The sequence below is a fragment of the Castor canadensis genome, chromosome 3 (assembly GCF_047511655.1).
Source record: "Castor canadensis chromosome 3, mCasCan1.hap1v2, whole genome shotgun sequence".
In the NCBI taxonomy this organism is placed as follows: domain Eukaryota; kingdom Metazoa; phylum Chordata; class Mammalia; order Rodentia; family Castoridae; genus Castor; species Castor canadensis.
Genome location: NC_133388.1, coordinates 149,130,984 through 149,143,686, shown reverse-complemented (window position 1 = coordinate 149,143,686; position 12,703 = coordinate 149,130,984). Strand labels below are relative to the sequence as shown.

General features: G+C 33.7%; 1 protein-coding gene across 1 annotated transcript in view; it reads right to left on the bottom strand.

Annotated features, from left to right (window-relative positions):
• The window catches only part of Cnbd1 (cyclic nucleotide binding domain containing 1), a 399,182-nt gene that overhangs the window by 337,242 nt on the left and 49,237 nt on the right, over positions 1-12,703 (bottom strand). The window contains exon 5 of the mRNA XM_074066942.1: positions 6,007-6,162. Coding sequence (XP_073923043.1) covers positions 6,007-6,162 — 156 coding nt within the window. The remainder of the gene's footprint in view (positions 1-6,006; positions 6,163-12,703) is intronic.

Genomic DNA, 12,703 nt, shown 5'->3' with positions numbered 1-12,703 from the left:
AGAGGCTGTCTTTTCTCCATCATATGTTTTTGGTGCCTTGTCAAAAATAAGGTGGGCATAGCTGTGTGGATTCATATCCAGGTCCTATTCTGTTCTACTGGTCTTCATATCTGTTTTTGTGCCAGTACCATGCTGTTTTTATTGCTATGGCTCTATAGTATAGTTTGAAGTTAAGTATTGTGATACCTCCAGCATTGCTCTTTTTGCTCAGTATTGTCTTAGATATTAGTAGTCTTTTTTGATTCCAGATAACTTTAGGGTAGATTTTCCAATCTCTGTGATGAATGTCATTGGGATTTTGATGGGAATTGTGTTGAACATGTAGATTGTTTTGGTAGTATAGCCATTTTTACTATGTTGATTCTACCAATCCATGAGCATGGGAGATTTTTCCACCTTCTGTAGTCTTCCTCAATCTCTTTCCTCAGTGGTTTGTACTTCTCTGTGTAGAGGTCTTTTACATCCTTGTTAAGTTTATTCCTAGATTTTCTTTTTTTTTTTTGAGGCTATACAATTTTCTTATTCATTTATTTATGACTATTGAGCAGTTTCTTAAACTCCAGTATAAGGATATTAGAGGCAACTTTATAAGTTAACACAAATATAAGACAAATAAGTAATAGCTATTACCGATTCATAAATTTTAAGAGAAATTTGCATATTCTTTCTTGAAGAATGAAAACGTAGAGCATACTATTATTCTGAGGCATTAGGAAGCCTTTTGCAATTCAAATATGAAAAGCAAATAGCAAAATGACTTATAAATCACCAAACTAGATTTTTAAGATTCTTTGGGCTGGGGGAGCTTGATATTTATGCAGGCCTAAGATGCACCAAGCAATCTGTATGGGACTTTGCATTTATTAGATATTCACTTATAAGATATAAGAAATTCCTCTGGGCTTCACAACAAGAATGATAATTATGCCCACTTTATAGATTAGTGTACTGACAATCAAAAGGTAAAAAGTTCACCAAGATCATACAACTAGCAATTAGCAGATTACTGCTCATAATGCATTTCTTTCTGACTGCTGGCCTGGAATTTTAAAATATGAACATCCCACATGTAACATCCATTCTTGCCCCCATAAACAGGCCAAGGTTCAGTGCTGCAGTCTTTTATAATATCCTCTGTCAGTAAGTTTTTTATTTCTGTCTTTTGCCAGCTCAATCTCTTTTAACACCACTGATTTTCTTCCTTTGGTTCCCATTCTTACATCATAAATGATCATTATTTCTAAAAGAAATCTAAATTACTTTCAGCATTTACATCATTCTTCACTAACCCATGTTCCCTTTTAGCTTCAAGTAAAGGCATTCTTTTCTAGGGAAGAGCCTCCCCACCCCATTTCAGAACAGTTTTTCCCCAAATGCTGCATTTTTAACAAAAATAATAGCTCTACAAAGTGTTTTTCTCTAATCAGCACACAATGCCTAAATATAGTTTGCAAGTGCAAATTCCTCATCTTATATGCCATTTCACCAGAGAACAACAGTGTGAAAACCATATTGCATTTGGATTTTAAACAGCCTGATTCTAAAAGGCAAAAATCCTGATGTTCTTCCAGGGAGCATTTCCTCTGAGTCATTCCTGAGAAGTGGCTTTGCATCACTGCTCCACTGAAACATAATGATCTTCATCTGATGCCTCCTTCCTCAAAGGAAGCATCTTTAATTGGGGAAAGTGGAAGAAAAAACAATTGGGCCAAGTTTTCTCAGAGGATCTTAAACTGCTTTTTGCAGCTCATTTGTAAGTTTCTCATCTTTCCTACACTTTTGACAACTCCCACAAATACACACATGTTACTTTTTTTCAGAAATTAGTCATTTAAAAGAAAGCAATCATTTTCACCAAAATACTTCATAGTTGACTTTTAAAAGCTAGTGCTGTTATGCATAATGCAATCAAATAGGAACATGGGAAAGTGTGAAATGATTCGCACACATTCTCCATCATGCTGTGGTCATTTGAGCCAACACTTGCTTTCAGGACTATAAGTTCAAATATATTATGTCTTTAAAAAGAACTAAAGTCAAATTCTGCATGTTGAATCAAACTAATACAGAATAATGACCACAGTCATCTTTCACCTACACCAATTCAAAGTCTCTTGATAGTCCACCACAAATCTCCTCGTGGTAGCCACAGTCTGCCATCCACACATGAACTTTTGTCATGCACAGAGCATGCCAGTCACATCAACACTAAAATCCTACTATGTGTTATGGGGCCTTAAATTGAAGAGCTGGTCCTTAGTAGCTCTGGAATCTCTCTCCTTCAATTCTTCCCCAGCCTCATGCACTTTCACAACAATGCCCTCATTGCCAGCTATTATGTGTTTTGTTTTGTTTCCTATTTGAAAACTCAATGACCATGCTTATGCTCTTGTATTTGTGTTTTCTCTGCGTGGAATGCACTTCCCCAAAATATTTAATTGGTTAGCTCTCTTATTTCATAAAATGAACATGTCACTGTTCAGAAAAGACTTCCTTGGTCATTTCTATCAAGCTCTATCCTCTTATGCTGAATTAGTTTTTCTTCCTACCATTTATCACTAACTAAAAAAAATATGCATTTATTATATCTCTCTTATTTTAGAATGTAGCTCCATAACAACAAAGATATTGTGTGTTCCTAAAGTTCCAATACCAGAAACATTGAGGAGTTCAAAAGTACACATTTTATTAATTAATTAGTGGTTAAAATTAAACCAGTCAAAGTTAATTAGCAATTAAAATGTTATACTTCACAGCTTTTAGTATTATGTGTTTGTGTTCATTGCCCACTCCTTCTGAAATGCTTTCTCTTTTGAAATGTTCTCCCTTTGCCAATTGCATGTAAACTCAGTAAAACTGCCCATCAAAGTATACTGTCTCCTTAAGATTTATCCAGGGGATGGCTACAAAAGCAAACCACAACAATCTGACTCCCTGTCCCTGAAATTAAAATGTAAACCTCGTAATTCCCGATCAAAAGCAGTAATAGCAATAAGATTCCAATGTTGTACATGGAAAAGACTTCCAGATTGCCGTGGAGTTTCTACCACCTTCAGCATATAGTTACTATTCTTCTATCTTGGCACTACCTAATATTTTTCCATGGATTCTCCACTCCTTTTTGTTTGTTTGTTTGTTTGTTTGTCTGACTGACTAAAGTCATTTTCTATTACATATAGTGCAGAATCTTAACTAATAATATGATAAGCCTATATTCAATATTATATGCCCTCAATACAAAATTTAGCAGTAGGCTCTCAACTCACTTCCCCATTATCTCTCTCTCCCAGTTCTTAATAAGAACTTCCAACCAACTTCCTAATAATAATGTCCTCTTGTTGCTCAAATCCCTTCTCTTTGGTGACACCACCCATCCCAATGATGTTAACATTTCAAAGTCATCTATCCCTCTTCCTATATAGCACTAAACTCAGCTTTACTGACTGGACATAGAAGTTATGAAGTAGTCAGTGTGCTTAAGCTATAGCACATCAAGTTATCAATACTTAATAGTTTCTTAATATTATCAAGGTCTTATGCATTTCTTTAAAAAGAAAATACTGTTACCCATATTTAACTCCAATTTAATACTGTCAAAAAGTCAAGCAGTGTAACAAAGAATTTTAGATTGTGTAAGGTAGCCACTTTTAAAATTTTGCTAAATCACTGAAAATAGCCTACCGATCTGATCATGGCTCAATTAGTCAGAAATAAAGAACTAAATACCAGACAATTTTGTCAACAAAGGTTTAGTTGAATTGCTTTTGTGTTGTGTATATAAAGCATTCAACTCCATTGCAAATGTGCTTAACACAAAAAATTGATAAAGTTATCAAATATGGCTAAAACATCTTAAAGAAACAACCAATCCCTTCTTCTTGAGTTTTGGAGGCAGGGGTAGAATCAGAAATTTGCTTCTAACTACCAGAATATAGCAAAAGAGCACATGATTAGGGTCATATAATAATTCTTCTTACCTTGCTGCTTTGAATATTTAAGCTTCCATGTTATGTGAGGGAATGAGAAGGAACCTTATGGTAAGGATTTATGAGGTCTCTAGGACTGATGCTCAGCTAAAAGTCAGAAAAAAATTGGAACCTTAGTCCTACAACTATAAGGAACTGAATTCTGCCAACATGAGCTTGGAATAGAATCTCAGGCTCCAGAAATAAACATAGTCCAGCACATGTCTCAACTGAAACCTTCAGACATAAAGCAGAAAAATAATCTCTCTGCCCAGAGAGATTTTAAAAAGTATATTGTTTTAGCACACTGCATTTATGATAATTTATTATACAATAACAAACTGATAGACTAGTGTACCAAGCAGACAAGAAAAAAATATGTCCTGTAAAAGGACAAACATAGACTATATAGAACTCACATTGCTCTTTTACTTACCAATTTATAACTACCTAAAAACAATGATATGAAGATTAAACCATAAATATTATACATAGAAGTTAAAGCTTTGTGTGACTATTAAACACCCCATACAAGAGAGTTCTCTTCTCCTTTATTCTACTGTTACAATTTAGCAGTTGTCACAGTCCATCCATTGGCAGCAATGAGATCTGAAGTATTTGATTGCTTCTACTCACTTACCCATTCTCTCAGATGTGAATGAGAAAATAGGAACTGGAAATTGACACCAACTCAGCATCTATTGTCCTGTGTATTTGGACACTAGCTTTTAAATGGACTCCTTGGAGGTCCATATAAGGATGCAGCAGAGTAGCTTCCTTAACTGGTTTTCCCTGTTCTTGGACAGTCTTCTACCATGGCTCCTGCTTTTCATTTTAGTGCCCTGCTAAGGCAATGGTAGACCTTACCCATTAGTAGTTTCCATTCCAATATCCACCTAGATTTGCCTCATGGTATTCTGACACCTTGCTGGAGAATCGTAACTGCTTGTTGAGTTCACCCTGCATCTCATATCAGAACATATATCATCTGGAAACTGATACCTCATTATAGTCAGAAAGCGGGTAATACCATTATCGTTGAAAATCCTGAAGACTAGCATGATCTAAATTCATCAGTGAATGATTCATGAATTGTTGGAAATTTTGAATACAAGCAATGTTTATTACATTATAGTTTAATAATTGAACATGGCTATGGCATTCTATGTCTCTAGCAGCTTTCATTGCTTTAGTGATTTTCTACCAAATAAAGCATATTTTTAACAAATTAATTGAGCACATTCTTGCTGAATTTCCTGGTTTTACAATTTATCGATTCAACTGTACTCCTCGATGGCAGGTGGTATAATTTACTTCTCTGCAAATCTCACATACTTACTTCCCTAAAAATGACTAGTATTTTTTTGTTTTGCTATTACAAGGTGAGAGCACCAGAAATCTGACCAGTCGCAAAATTCCTGGAAGTTCTGACCATATTTTCCCAAATATGCAATTAACAATTTTGAAGAAAATTGCCTATAGCATAAAACTTTTAGTACATTGCTCAAAACAAAAAGGTCAGGGTTTTAATTATCCATTCCATGCCTTCATTTATTTATTCTGTATTCTTTTTTTAGGGGCAATCCTATTTTTGATAGTTTTTATCTTGTTTCTGTTATCAGTCCTGACTCCAAAATCACATTTTTGTCATGTTCCCCTTTCAATTTTAATTTTATTCACAAATCCAGTACAATCTCTGGTAGTTGGCATTCACCCTGATTTAATATTCCTTCTCCTTCTCCTTCTCTTCCTATCCCTTCTCCTCTTCCTCCTTTAACAACATCAGTGTACAATGCATATTTTGCTTACTACTTAAAATTAAAGTGATGAGTCATAAGTATAGCAATATATCATGACATGCCATGAAGATTGAACTCATAAAAATATTAATCATCTTGAAACAAAGTCTCAGTATTTCCAGTTCACCTGAATCAACTACTCCATGTTATATCACAACTAACCACACTTATTTGCAAATAACTTTTTAAAAAGCTATTGAAAAAAATTCTTTAATTAAGTGAAGTTTATTTAAAATACTTACAATTTCTTTAAGATGGCTAAAAGTTCTACAAACTTCTCTGTGTCTTCTTTCTCTTTATAGAAACAAATCCCACCATGTGCTTTCTTTATATGGACAGCTATATTATGAGAATCGTCAGGTTGGTCTTGTCTTTCTTCTGTCTCTTCACTGATTTTTCTGAACAAGGAAATAATATGTGTGATATTGAATGCTGCATAAAAATTATGAGAATTATTGATTTATTGCCAATTGTAGAAATATACTGCTCTGACATAATTCAGCATTTTATAACATATTCTTGTTCAATGCCTCAGAAATTTTCAGCCATCAATAGTGCAGTTATACTTGTCACTCTGCTTAAGTCTAGAAATTAGCATGATCATATATTTTCAAAGCACAAAATTTGATTATATGTTTTATAACTCACAAGCAATCAAAATATCTTTCATAATATATTAGGTTTATGTTATTTAAGGAATTTTTTCAAGTCAGTAGCTAATGCCTTCTCTTTATATTCAAGACATGGTTTTTTTTTATCACCAATGACAATTTTTATGTTATTATTATCGTACTGGAGGGTACATTGTGACATTTACAATGTTTCTTATAATATATGATAGTTGAATTTATTCCCTCCATCACCATCCTTTATCCTCCCTTCCCCCATTCCTGGAACAGTTTCAACATGTCTCATTTTTCCATTTTCATACATGAGCACATAATATTTCTACTCAATTCACTCTCCTACACCCTTTCATTATATCCTCCCCCTCCCACTGCTACCAACTCCCACATAGGACCTGTTTTACCTTCCTGTTCATTTTTTAACAAAAAGGCATGTTTATTTGTGTAAGATAACTATACATGGAGTTTCATTGTGACATTTGCATTATATACATATGTATGCCTGTATGTATCATGACCTGAATTCGTTCATCCCCTCTATTTTTCTCCTTTCTACCTTAGTCCCCTTCTTATGGTTATTTTAAAAAGTTTAAAAATTCTATATTCATTCTTATATAGAAGGTACATCAACCATATTCACTTTCTTAACTTCCTTCTTTTACTCTCCCTTTCCTATTAGTGACTTCCCCTTAGCATAACCTATTTTTCGTTTTGGAAATTGCTTATTTTGAATTGTGCCAATGACAATTTTTAACTGTCATTTCCCACTAATAAAATAAGAGCATCTTGAAGGTAGGATCCCTATCTTCTTTTTTTTTTTTTTTTTTTCATTTTTCTTTTATTATTCATATGTGCATACAAGGCTTGGTTTATTTCTCCCCCCTGCCCCCACCCCCTCCCTTACCACCCACTCCACCCCCTCCCGCTCCCCCCCTCAATACCCAGCAGAAACTATTTTGCCCTTATCTCTAATTTTGTTGTAGAGAGAGTATAAGCAATAATAGGAAGGAACAAGGGGTTTTGCTGGTTGAGATAAGGATAGCTATACAGGGCATTGACTCACATTGATTTCCTGTGCGTGGGTGTTACCTTCTAGGTTAATTCTTTTTAATCTAACCTTTTCTCTAGTTCCTGGTCTCCTTTTCCTATTGGCCTCAGTTGCTTTAAGGTATCTGCTTTAGTTTCTCTGCATTAAGGGCAACAAATGCTAGCTAGTTTTTTAGGTGTCTTACCTATCCTCACCCCTCCCTTGTGTGCTCTCGCTTTTATCATGTGCTCATAGTCCAATCCCCTTGTTGTGTTTGCCCTTGATCTAATGTCCACATATGAGGGAGAACATACGATTTTTGGTCTTTTGAGCCAGGCTAACCTCACTCAGAATGATGTTCTCCAATTCCATCCATTTACCAGCGAATGATAACATTTCATTCTTCTTCATGGCTGCATAAAATTCCATTGTGTATAGATACCACATTTTCTTAATCCATTCATCAGTGCTGGGGCATCTTGGCTGTTTCCATAACTTGGCTATTGTGAATAGTGCCGCAATAAACATGGATGTGCAGGTGCCTCTGGAGTAACAGTCTTTTGGGTATATCCCCAAGAGTGGTATTGCGGGATCAAATGGTAGATTGATGTCCAGCTTTTTAAGTAGCCTCCAAATTTTTTTCCAGAGTGGTTGTACTAGTCCCTATCTTCTTTTTACTCTGTTGCACACTACAAACTAAGTCCCCAAGAGATATATGAATAAATGACTATGTCCTATTAACCTTTCCAGCACAGAGCATTCTTATTAAAAGGTCATTGAAAACTTAAGGGAAAAAAATTCAACAAATGTCCATCTTTAAGATGAAAGTGGAGAACAAGGAAAGTAAAAATCCAAATCATTGTAGATTAGGACCAGGTGATAGACCTACTCATTAATATACATAGGAACATTTTAAAATTAAGTTAAATACTAGATAGTATGTGCACTAATTATTATATAAACATTTACATATGCTAGCTACTTTGCTAAACATTATATACACATTAGTACGTTAACATTAACACCATGAAATATGAAATATCCCTCATTTATAAGATAAGGAAATTATAAGGAATGGTAAGAGAGAGAGAGAGGCTGAAACATAAAGATAAAAAATAATTAGGTAAAGACTATTCCAAGGAAAAGGTACTAGGAATTTTCCAGGAGAAGAAACTTCTAAAGATGATAAATTTTTGTTCAAAAATGTTTTTCCCTGTCAAATAGCCACTATACAAAAGATGAATAGCCTTAATTAACCTTTTCATGTTTTTTGGCATCACCTCACCCAATTATTGTGGATTAATTTTTACTCAAGGTAAATTATAAAGATGTGTGCAATTATTTATGGAATTGAATTGTTAGCAGAGCTAGTAATTGGAGAGATAATTTGTTTCCTTCCTCTGATGTTGACAATTTAAGATTTTGGCATTGCTTCCATTTTTGTAATAAATAAAAAGGAGTTCACAATACATTGCAAGCAAAAAAAAGACTAACAAAAAATGAATGCTAACATTTGCACACAGATTTTTGGTTATAGAACCTCACCAGTCTATATAGTACTGTAAAATTATTCCCCTAAGTACAACATAAACCCTACTCTACAGGTAAACATTAGCTTGAATTTTCATTCTGTTATTGTCTTGGGTTTCAGCAGAGATTTATGAAAGATAAATGTATTCCTTTAAAAAGATAATTTTAGTTTTACATGTTTAGCTTCTTGAAAATGAAATGATTCTTATGGATTCCGTACCTTGCTTTTTTGTTGTTATTCTTCAACAGTGTGTTCAAGAGATTTTGTACTGTGCTTCATTCATCTCACTGCTATACAAGATTTCATTATATATGTATGCACCACAAAATAATTTTGGTTTTTGTTTTTTCTATTTTGCTAGTCTGTAGGCAAATGGGTTTTTGTTTCCAGGTTTGTTTGTTAGTTCGCTTGTTTTCTATAACCATTCTTACATGTATAAGACTTCTACACAGATATGCCCAGATGTGGAAAGTTAAGACATAATAAATGTGAAATCCCCATTTTAGTAATGTCAAATCATTTTCCAAAATGGCTATAAAAATTTATACTTCAACAAGATATACATTTCAATTGCTCTACATTTGCATTACCACAGTATTAATAAGATGTTTTGATTTTGTGAATCTAATTACAAGATTTCCTTTCTTTTTACTTTTATTGAAGCTTTTGAGACAGGTTATTGCTATATAGCCCAAGCTTGTTTAAACTCATAATCCTCCTGCCTCAGTCTTCCAAAAGGTGGGATTACAGGTGTGCACCAGCACATCTAGCATCTTTCCATATATTTATTCTCTAATGTTGACTTTTTATAGACAACTGCTAAGTAATTTAATTCTTCAGTAGCTACAAATGTAAAAAGTATTATTTTTAAAGTTTTCAATACTATTAAGATGTTATTTGCCTCCTGACTGTTGAAATTTGATCATGCAAAAGAAATGACAGTAAATCTCTTTGCACCAAAGCATGAGTCAATGACCACCAACTATACTAGCAGATACTGAATTCCTCACTGCTACTCATTGGCAAGGTTCAAAAATAAATATGACTCACTAAATACAGGCCCATTTATCCTTGACTACACCTCTTTATGATATTCCATGAAGTGATTGGTTTTTTTTACTCAAGCAAAAGAGCTTCTGCTTTCCTCTGAGTTTCAAGTCAAATGATTCACTTTTTTGTATTCCATATTTACTTGAATGAATAGTTAACAGACAAAATATAACTAACTTGAGTGCTTGGATATGACCTGAATATTTGGAATATATTTTCCCCCAAATGAGAAAAAGTAAAAGAAGATTGTCATTTCCAGAAAAAAAATATAACATCTGAAGTTTGAAGTGAAAATTAGAATCTTGGAAAACTTACTCCTGTAAGCTTCAGAGCTTCCCAATATTTAAAGACTACCTGATGAGACCAGTAATGATTTTAACAAAAAAATTTAATTGCAAATGTCAACATATGGAAGATCAGGGTAAATCAGTGAGCCAGTGTTTTCCAAATAGTTAACACATAATAAAAAAATCACACACTGGCAAAAGCCACTTGTAATTCAAAATACAGTTTTCATATTAAGCAATTTTTATAAATTTGTCATATACTAGATGAAAGGATTGCCTCAGTAACTCAGGTTGTATGGATTAGCAAGACACCAAGCAAAACAAAATAAAATTTAGTGGCGTTTACCTCCTTCAATCTTCCAACATCATTGTAAAGTAAATATAAACAATATTCTTTAGATGAAGAGATTAAGATTCAAAGTTTGAGATAAATTTCTTAAGGCAGCACAATTGTCTAATTGCAGAACTGAAATTCAAACCCAAATCTGACTTTTCAGAGGTAATACATACAAATACATACTTGTATCATAACTCTTAAAAACTTTAGATTTTTTATTCCTCAAAATTTTTCTCTAGACACACTTCTTTTGGTAAATCTGCATAAATTTTAATAAGTAGCAATTACAGCCAGCATAATATAAGGACACTTTCTCAAAAAGTTAACTACAAAATTCTTTCAACCAAGGGAGTTAACTATGGGTAAATTCCCACCCTCAGAAGGTAAGTTGGTGAACATCAGACTTTGTCTTGGAATAAACAAGATTGCTCACATTGTCACCAATATTGACAAAGATATCCAAAGTTACACTTGAAGAGTAAAGGGCAAATTGTGTTATGAACACTTGACAGTAAACATTGGAATCATGTCATTTCTTGTTTTAAAAAAGAGCATTTAAAGGTTAGACAGAAGCAAACAATATTTCTCTGAGTTCTAATAATTTAAAGTTCACACCAAACTCAAAATCTTCTCTTTTCATTTCCAAACAGTAATAGAAAATGTTCAGCTAAAAATTACCAGTTGACAAATTACACCTGCATGCTGAAAAACTTACTGAAACTGTATTGCATTTGAACTTGGGACACTTGGTGGGGTTTTTGTGTGTGTGTGTGTAGTTTTGTTCTACGTTATGCATCCCCTTTGATGAGACAACTACAGAACAACATCTGAGGCACCATCTCCAGGATTGGAGACTGAGATGGACACCCAAATTATTAAGACTGAAACTTCATTGCATTTGAACTTGGAGGTTTTTTGTTTTTTTTTTAAATATTCTATTTTTCATTTTATTTTATTTTATTTACATATATATACATTTCTTTCATTTACTTATTTTTTTATTTTTATTCTTATCTTTTTTTTATTTTTTATTTTCAATCCTCTCTCTGTCTCTCTAATGCCTGTTCAGCTTACTGTTGATTAGTACACTAAAGCTCCCTGTTTATAACTTTGAAACTTTCTTGTCTGATTCCTTGTTCTGTTTTCTCCTTCTTGTCTGTTTATTTGCTTTTCCCTTTTCTTTAACTTCTTGCTTTCTATCCCCTCTCACCCTTCCATTCTAAATATCACCATTGTTATTATCACAAGCTAGAAAAAACTTAATTGCACACAGTACAGGGACAGTAACAACACCAAAGACAATGACGGGAGACAGAAAAAAAAGGAAAACCAGTTTCCCCACAGCAAAAAATTAGTACAGGAACCAAAGGGGAATGAAGAAAACAGATACTCAGATCCAGACTCCAACAAAATGAAGATAAACTATGCCAAAGAACCCAATGAAGCCCACAAGAATTATTTAAAAGAAGACATACTACAGGTACTCAATGAGAATTTTATAGAGATGATACTGGATAGGGTCAACTAAAATGTACAGGAGATACTCAAGAAATTCTAAGACAACAAAAATAGAGAATTTGAAAAAGCAAAAGAAGAAATAAAGGAAAACATAGAAGCACTGTATAAACACCAAAGTGAAAGAGAGAACACGACGAATAAACAGATAAATGAACTCAGGACAAAAATAGACAACATAAAAGAGGAAACCACCCAGGATATGGAAAACCTCAGAAAAAAGAATGAAACAGAACTGCAAAACAAAACGGAAGGCCAATCCAGCAGAATAGAACAAACAGAAGACAGAATCTCAGATCTTGAAGATGAAATGGTAATTAAAGGAAAAACTGAAGAACCATTAATTAAACAACTCAAGACCTGTGAAAAGAAAATGCAAGAACTCACCGACTCCATCAGAAGACCAAACTTGAGAATCATGGGCATCGAAGAAGGAGAAGAGGTGCAAGCAAAGGGAATGCATAATATATTCAACAAAATAATAACAGAAAATTTCCCAAATCTAGAGAAAGATATTCCCATACAGATGCAAGAGGCCTCCAGGACACCAAACAGACCAGATCAAA